Below are 9465 nucleotides of genomic sequence, written 5' to 3' on the forward strand. Positions count from 1 at the left end.
ATTATTTACTACTAGGAGATTGATATTCAAGTCTTTTACCACAACATGAGCCGTGACAATAACTCCTCCACATGGAGTAAGGCAAAGAAAGATTATACTTGTTAAAGAACATCAGTCAGTTCTCTCAGTCTCTTTAATCCTTCAGGGCCTTCGTTTCCTTTTAGAGACCTTTGTCCAACGTTCACTTTGAGCTGTTCCTCTTAATGGCTGTGTGGGTCTTTTGGTATTGTCTTGAGAGTTATCTGGAATCTCTGGACAATCCAGCTTAAGCAGTTGGCAGAGACCTGGTATGTCTTGTTTCTCCTTGATAGTGATTGTTCTGCCCTCATGGTGTATGTGAAGTGCGAAAGGGAATCCCCATCTGTATAATATCTGATTTTTTCGCAGTAGTTGTGTCAGCGGACGGAGAGCAGAACGCTTCTGCAGTGTTTTGATACAAAGGTCCTGGTAAAATTGTATGACTGAGCCCTGAAATTTAAAGGTTGGATTTTTTCTAGCTGCAGTCATGATTTCTTCTTTTTCTTGGAAGCGTAATAGTTTAATTATGACGTCCCTTGGTGGTTCTGTGTCCTTTGGTTTTGCTCTTAGAGCTCTATGTGCCCTTTCCATTTGGAATTTTCCATCCTCAGCAGAGCTTGTGATAGCCTGGAATAGTTGTAGAAGATAATTGCTTAATTCTGTTGTAACTATAGTTTCAGGGATACCCTTTAGACGTATATTACACCTCCTGCTCCTATTTTCCAGGTCTTCCAGCTTGTCATTAATGTCTGCCAATTCCTGTTGTTGATCAGCCATTTGTTGAGTTATGGTTGTAATGTCTTCTTCCAGTGTTTCTTCTTTTTCTTCCAAGGATTCTAACCTGGATCCCAGTTCCGAAATATCCTGTTTGATTTCAGTGAGACTGTTTGTAACAGTGTTCTGGAGGGTGTCCAGCTTTTCCCACATTTTGTCAAATATTGTGGATATGTCTTGTTTGGAGACAAGGTTCCTTATGTCACTTCTGGTAATGGGTATATTATTACCTGCTGGCGAAGTTGGTTCTAGAACTTCTTCCATTTCTTCCTCAGTTACAACAATTTCTTTATCATGAGCCTTTTCTCCTTTCTGGGGTTTAAAAAATATATTGGCTGCTGCAGGTTTATTTGTAGCATTTAGTTTACTTTGTCTTCTGACTGACATGATATAGCTCATATAATAAAATGGAGGAACACTTGAAATGATCTAGCTGTTGAACAAAGGATAGCAAGACCCCTGTTTATGTCCTGAAGTGGGAGAAAGTCTGCTGCAGCACTAGTGTTTTAATAGCACTTTGGAGTCACATGCAAAGCCGGAGTGGTTTACAGGAGAAAAATAAATTGCGGGGAGTGATTTATATAGGGTGAATGTTCTGTGTCAAAGTTATTTTCCTTCCATCCAAAGTTTCTGAGTAGTTTTGGTGATATGCTGTGTACTATAGATAGGTACAATCTGTGCTATATCACCATACAATGCTATTTCTTTTTATGTGTTATTTTGTGCTCCAGCTTTCACATTTTAATGCTTTATTTACTTATGCTTCCTCTGCAGCCCGATTCATTAACATCATGTAGGGTTAAAAGTCTTTATTAAATAGTAGGCATGTTGCTGTTCAAGTCTCTCTGGCTGTTTATAATCACTTTATTAACATGCTGCCTCCCACGTGGCTGATTCCCTGCTATGGCGTCTTAAAATTGTCTTTCTTCCTCAATCACCCTGTAGATTAATTGCTTGCCATATTCCCCTCTGAACTCCTTACCCTGTGATGTGGCAGCTTCCTTGCAGTTTTATCCTCTGTTTTCTCTCCAGCTTATCTGATTCTTAGGAGACCGGCATTTTGGTTCTTGTACTCCTCAGCTTGCAAGACGTCAAAGACTGCATGTTAGCTTTTACACTGAGCAAACTGAGTGGTCATAAAACACAGAGGATTGATGTATAAACACTCCGGTGGTGTTTTAGTGACCCTCTGGGAGCTTATGATAACCTTTTCTCCACTTTTCTTATTCACTGCACCTGGAGCTCACATATCACACGTCCTCCATTATGCCTGCCTTGGCTCCACCCCCTGCAAGCTCCTTATAAGCTACCTAATTAACCCCTTCACTGCTAGCCATAATACACGTGTGATGCGCAGCAGCATTTAGCGGCCTTCTAATTACCAAAAAGCAACGCCAAAGTCATATATGTCTGCTATTTCTGAATAAAGGGGATCCTAGAGAAGCATTTACAACCATGAGTGCCATAATTGCACAAGCTGTTAGTAAATAATTTCAGTGAGAAACATAAAATTGTGAAAAATGTAGCGTTTTTTTCAATTTGATCGCATTTGGCGGTGAAATGGTGGCATGAAATATACCAAAATGTGCCTAGATCAATACTTGGGGTTGTCTTCTGCACTACACTAAAGCTAAAATTAACCCTACAAGCTCCCTACATGCTCCCTAACTAACCCCTTCACTGCTGGGCATAATACACGTGTGGTGCACAGTGGCATTCAGCGGCCTTCTAATTACCAAAAAGCAACGCCAAAGCCATATATGTCTGCTATTTCTGAACAAAGGGGATCCCAGAGAAGCATTTACAACCATTTATGCCATAATTGCACAAGTTGTTTGTAAATAATTTCAGTGAGAAACCTAAAGTTTGTGAAAAAATTTGTGAAAAAGTGAACGATTTTTTTTATTTGATGGCATTTGGCGGTGAAATGGTGGCATCAAATATACCAAAATGGGCCTAGATCAATACTTTGGGATGTCTTCTAAAAAAAAATATATACATGTCAAGGGATATTCAGGGATTCCTGAAAGATATCAGTGTCCCAATGTAACTAGCGCTAATTTTGAAAAAAAGTGGTTTGGAAATAGCAAAGTGCTACTTGTATTTATTGCCCTATAACTTGCAAAAAAAGCAAAGAACATGTAAAAATTGGGTATTTCTAAACTCTGGACAAAATTTAGAAACTATTTAGCATGGGAGTTTTTTGGTGGTTGTAGATGTGTAACAGATTTTGGGGATCAATGTTAGAAAAAGTGTGTTTTTTCCATTTTTTTCCTCATATTTTATAATTTTTTTATAGTAAATTATAAGATATGATGAAAATAATGGTATCTTTAGAAAGTCCATTTAATGGCGAGAAAAACGATATATAATATGTGTGGGTACAGTAAATAAGTAAGAGGAAAATTACAGCTAAACACAAACACCGCAAAAATGTAAAAATAGCCTTGGTCCCAAACGGACAGAAAATGGAAAAGTGCTGTGGTCATTAAGGGGTTAAAACAGTAGTCAAGCTATCAGACACTTATTTGGTTGTACTTTCTTAAGACTATTAAAGACTGTACCATACATATATGCTAATAAGAAATGTTTTAATGAACACCACAAGCATTTTTGTTATAAATGTCACTCAAATGTAAAAAAAAAAAAGTCATATTCCAGCATTTCTCTAAGCGTTAAAAACAAAATTCCCCATTGTGCCACTACATTTTCACCACAGCTAGTTCAAACAATGACCCCACTAAGATATTACAAAGTATGGAAACTTTTTAGTGTGGAATTTTATAAATATAGGGCCCCAAACGTCCCTAAAATTGCAAAAATCATCACTTTCAAGCAATTTCACTTAGGGATAAAAGCAAAATCTCCCATTGTTCCACTAAAATTTCACCACAGCTAGCTCACGCAATGACCCCTCAACGATATCACAAAGTTTGGAAAATTTTTACTGTGGAATTTTAAAAATATAGGTCCCCAAATGTCCCTTGAATTTCATAAACCGGCCCTTTTCAGCAAATTAACTTAGGAATAAAAAATAAATCTCCCATTGTTCCACTAAGATTTCACCACAGCTAGCTCACACAATGACCCCTCTACGGTATCACTAAGTTTGGACCATTTTTACTGTGGAATTTTAAAAATATTGGGCCCCAAATGTCCCTCAAATTGAAAAAATATGCACTTTCCAAAAATTTCACTTTGGGATAAAAAAGAAATCTCCCATTGTTCCACTAAAATGTCACCACAGCTAGCTCACCCAATGACCCCTCTACGATATCACAAAGTTTGGAGACTTTTTACTGTGGAATTTTAAAAATATAGGGCCCCAAATGTCCTTTGAATTTCATAAATCGGCCCTTTTCAGCAAATTCACTTAGGAATAAAAAAATAAATCTCCCATTGTTCCACTAAAATTTCACCACAGCTAGCTCACACAATGACCCCTCTACGATATCACAAGGTTTGGAGACTTTTTACTGTGGAATTTTAAAAATATTGGGACCCATATGTCCCTCGAATTGCATAAATAGGCCCTTTTCAGCAAATTCACTTAGGAATAAAAATGAAATCTCCCATTGTTCCACTAGACGGGTCATTGGGTGAGCTGTGGTGAAATTTTAGTGGAACAATGGGAGATTTCTTTAAGTGAATTTGCTGAAAAGGGCCGATTTATGAAATTCTAGGGACATTTGGGGACCTATATTTTTAAAATTCCAAAGTAAAAAGTCTCCAAACCTTGTGATATCGTAGAGGGGTCATTGGGTGAGCTAGCTGTGGTGAAATTTTAGTGGAACAATGGGAGATTTATTTTTTATTCCTAAGTGAATTTGCTGAAAAGGGCCGATTTATGAAATGCAAGGGACATTTGGGGCCCTATATTTTTAAATTTCCACAGTAAAAAGTCTCAAAACTTTGTGATATCGTAGAGGGGTCATTGGGTGAGCTAGCTGTGGTGAAATTTTAGTGGAACAATGGGAGATTTCTTTTTTATCCCAAAGTGAAATTTTTGGAAAGTGCCAATTTTTTCAATTTGAGGGACATTTGGGGCCCAATATTTTTAAAATTCCACAGTAAAAATGGTCCAAACTTAGTGATACCGTAGAGGGGTCATTGTGTGCGCTAGCTGTGGTGAAATTTTAGTGGAACAATGGGAGATTTCTTTTTTATTCCTAAGTGAATTTGCTGAAAAGGGCCGATTTATGAAATTCAAGGGACATTTGGGGCCCTATATTTTTAAAATTCCACAGTAAAAAGTCTCCAAACTTTGTGATATCGTAGAGGGGTCATTGGGTGAGATAGCTGTGGTGAAATTTTAGTGGAACAATGGGAGATTTATTTTTTATTCCTAAGTGAATTTGCTGAAAAGGGCCGATTTATGAAATTCAAGGGACATTTGGGGCCCTATATTTTTAAAATTCCACCGTAAAAAGTCTCCAAACTTTGTGATATTGTAGAGTGGTCATTGGGTGAGCTAGCTGTGGTGAAATTTTAGTGGAACAATGGGAGATTTTGCTTTTATCCCTAAGTGAAATTGCTTGAAAGTGATGATTTTTGCAATTTTAGGGACGTTTGGGGCCCTATATTTATAAAATTCCACACTAAAAAGTTTGCATACTTTGTGATATCTTAGTGGGGTCATTGTTTGAACTAGCTGTGGTGAAAATGTAGTGGCACAATGGGGAATTTTGTTTTTAACGCTTAGAGAAATGGTGGAATATGACTTTTTTTTTTTACATTTGGTTGACATTTATAACAAAAATGCTTGTGGTATTCATTAAAACATTTCTTATTAGCATATATGTATGGTACAGCCTTTAATAGTCTTAAGAAAGTACAACCAAATAAGTGTCTGATAGCTTGACTACTGTTTTAAACCTGTCTGATAGCTCAAAAACAGTGTCTGATAGCTTGACTTGGATTTTTAAACTGTCTGATAGCTTGACTCCAGTGCTACATAGGGGTTCAACAAATAGAAACAAGAAAGAGGAGGAAGCCTACAACCTAAGTACATATATAACAGTTAATACTGTATTTTAATTTTCATCTTACAGTATTAAATAAGTGTGTGGAGCATTAATACTTTTTATTGTCGCTTTATGTAATATAGAGTAGTAAGTTTTACCTGATTATGTCTATACGGGCACTACTACCTGTTTTTCATTATACAACACTTCGTCACACCCACATAAGTTACCCTTTCACTGCTAGTTCAGTGCTTGCTGTCATATTGGTCACTCCAACATAGCCACATCAACTTGTATTTTTGTACGATATGGCCTCGGTAAGCGTCTTTTCAAGTCACCCTTGGACCCCCTGTACCTGCTCTTTAGCTGAAGGTGCTCGTGTCTCAGAAACCACTAATCACTGACATGTCCCGTAAAATTACCCTGGCTCTATTTCCCCGCTAGATGTACCTGTAAAATCCTCCCCGGTGATGCACTGCTGTTACACCGTTTACCAATCTCGCTTCCATATCTTATAGCCGAGCTCCAGCAACCAGCAATGCCTATACGGCGACTCCGCACCGCCAACAGCACATAACCCATGTTCGGGTAGCGCTGTACACTCCAACTGGGAGGCTTCGCTGCGGCCTAGCGAGCTCACCTTGGCTCCTCCGCCTCTCTCCCTTGTATACACTCCGCCCACCTCAGCCAGTGACAAACATACACAGCTACAGATTATGCCTGCATACGTAATACCATTATCTAAGTGCCTATCTTCTGGGCAGGCCTAACTAAATGTATACTATGAGAAGCTGTTATGTATCCCACTGTTTCTCTTACTAATGTTAGAACTCGCTACTGTTTTAGTGTAATGTAATCCAAACTTTTGATCCAGTTTCCTGAATTTTGTAGGGACGTTATAGTGTAAAAATATTTTTTTTCATACATGAATATTTTTTTTATTTAATATTTTATTTTTATATATATTATTATTTTTTATTTTTTTTAGAAATTACAACATAGAAAACAAGTATGTTCACGATAGTATATTTACAAATTACTTCCAGGATACATAGTTGCCAACAGTCCCTGATTTCCAGGGACAGTCCCTGGATTTTGTTGTATGTCCCTGGATTTTTTTTGTCCCTGGAAATGCTACCTCTTTTGCCCAACATTTGGTGTGTGTGTGTATATATATATATATATATATATATATATATATATACACACACACAGTCACATATAGATAGATAGATAGATAGATAGATAGATGTAGTGTATTATTTAAATATAATTAATTCCTAATGGAATAGTGTTGTTATTATTATTGAATGGGTTCACATATTATTTGTCTGCCTAATTTTGATGCTGTGTTATAAAAATAACCATATGCCCAGAATGTGTTCCAGAGATTGGGTAGGTGTAAGAGTTTGGTGCTGTAATCTGTATAATAAACTATGGATAAATCTAAATTATACTATTACTTGGTGTGTTTTAATTGCAGAACTGAGTGGACGGAGCAGTTGAACAGTAGGTCGTCAATACTCCAGTAACCAGCTTGCTTCAGCTTGCTCTGCTGCAAAGTGTCCCTGGAAATGTTTTTGAAATGTTGGCAACTATGAAGATAATACATGCGTAAAACAATGTATTATCTGAAAAAGACAGGTCAACAAGAAAGATGAAGCTATATAAGTGAAACCTTATTTTATAACATAAGTTCCTCTCAGTACTTCGGTCATTTTGGACCTAACCAAGCTTATATGACTTGGAAGGAAATCTAGAAATGTTAATGGTCACTCTTGGACCTAAGAACAACTAGTGGATCTATATAAGGAATTATCATTTACATCTGAATGTATAACATACAGGGCTAGATTACAAGTGGAGCTCAAATTTATTGCACGTCCCAAAATGGACAAATTCGCCCGTTTGTGGCTGCACGATAAATAACCAGTAAGACTTGCATCTGTTGAAATTACAGTCCAGGTCGGAAGAACAAAAGAAGCCCCCTGAACTAAACGATGGTGATCTGTCCACCACGTCAGAGAGTGTCGTACAATCGGTTTTAAAGATATTAATTGAGATATCTTTGTGTAATCCCTGCACCATTGGTTCAGCATACAGAGCTGAAGAGGTCGCATGTGAAAACGAGCAAAGGGGATCGCGTCCGATGCAGCAGTCATAAGACCTAGAATTTCCATGCATAAGGCTACCGAAGGGAATGATTGTGACTGAAGGTTTTGACAAGCTGATATCAATTTTAGACGTCTCTTGTCTGTCAAAGATAGAGTCATGGACACTGAATCTATCTGGAAACCCAAAAAGGTGACCCTTGTCTGAGGAATCAATGAACTTTTTAGTAAATTGATCCTCCAACCATGATCTTGAAGAAACAACACAAGTCGATTCGTATGAGATTCTGCTAAATGTGAAGACTGAGCAAGTACCAAGATATCGTCCAAATAAGGAAATACCACAATACCCTGTTCTCTGATTACAGACAGAAGGGCACCGAGAACCTTTGTAAAAATTCGTGGAGCTGTTGCTAGGCCAAACGGCAGAGCCACAAACTGGTAATGCTTGTCTAGGAAAGAGAATCTCAGAAACTGATAGTGATCTGGATGAATCGGAATATGCAGATATGCATCCTGTAAATCTATTGTAGACATATAATGCCCTTGCTGAACAAAAGGCAGGATAGTCCTTACAGTTACCATTTTGAATGTTGGTATCCTTACATAACGATTCAATATTTTTAGATCCAGAACTGGTCTGAAGGAATTCTCCTTCTTTGGTACAATGAAGAGATTTGAATAAAACCCCAGCCCCTGTTCCAGAACTGGAACTGGCATAATTACTCCAGCCAACTCTAGATCTGAAACACATTTCAGAAATGCTTGAGCCTTCGCTGAATTTACTGGGACACGGGAAAGAAAAAATCTCTTTGAAGGAGGTCTTATCTTGAAACCAATTCTGTACACTTCTGAAACAATGTTCTGAATCCAAAGATTGTGAACAGAATTGATCCAAATTTCTTTGAAAAAACGTAATCTGCCCCCTACCAGCTGAGCTGGAATGAGGGCCGCACCTTCATGTGGACTTAGGAGCTGGCTTTGATTTTCTAAAAGGCTTGGATTTATTCCAGACTGGAGATGGTTTCCAAACTGATACCGCTCCTGAGGATGAAGGATCAGGCTTTTGATCCTTGTTGTGACGAAAGGAACGAAAACGATTATTAGACCTGAATTTACCTTTAGATTTTTTATCCTGTGGTAAAAAAGTTCCTTTCCCTCCAGTAACAGTTGACATAATAGAATCCAACTGAGAACCAAATAATTTATTACCCTGGAAAGAAAGGGAAAGCAGAGTAGACTTAGAAGACATATCAGCATTCCAAGTTTTAAGCCATAAAGCTCTTCTAGCTAAAATAGCTAGAGACATATACCTGACATCAACTCTAATGATATCAAAGATGGCATCACAAATAAAATTATTAGCATGTTGAAGAAGAATAATAATGCTATGAGAATTATGATCTGATACTTGTTGCGCTAAAGCTTCCAACCAAAAAGTTGAAGCTGCAGCAACATCCGCCAAAGATATAGCAGGTCTAAGAAGATTACCTGAACACAAATAAGCTTTTCTTAGAAAGGATTCAATTTTCCTATCTAAAGGATCCTTAAAGGAAGTACCATCTGCCGTAGGAATAGTAGTACGCTTAGCAAGAGTA

The 9465-nt window shown here is 37.7% G+C and overlaps 1 protein-coding gene across 1 annotated transcript in view; it reads right to left on the reverse strand.

Annotated features, from left to right (window-relative positions):
- Positions 1-6440, reverse strand: part of SPG7 (SPG7 matrix AAA peptidase subunit, paraplegin) — a 115958-nt gene extending 109518 nt beyond the window's left edge. Inside the window, 1 exon segment of the mRNA XM_053689791.1 lies at positions 6207-6440. Within this exon segment, the coding sequence (XP_053545766.1) occupies positions 6207-6338 (132 nt within the window). The 5' untranslated portion in view covers positions 6339-6440.
- Between the last annotated feature and the right edge of the window lie 3025 nt (positions 6441-9465).

Source organism: Bombina bombina, chromosome 1 (assembly GCF_027579735.1).
Source record: "Bombina bombina isolate aBomBom1 chromosome 1, aBomBom1.pri, whole genome shotgun sequence".
NCBI classification, from domain to species: Eukaryota; Metazoa; Chordata; class Amphibia; order Anura; family Bombinatoridae; genus Bombina; species Bombina bombina.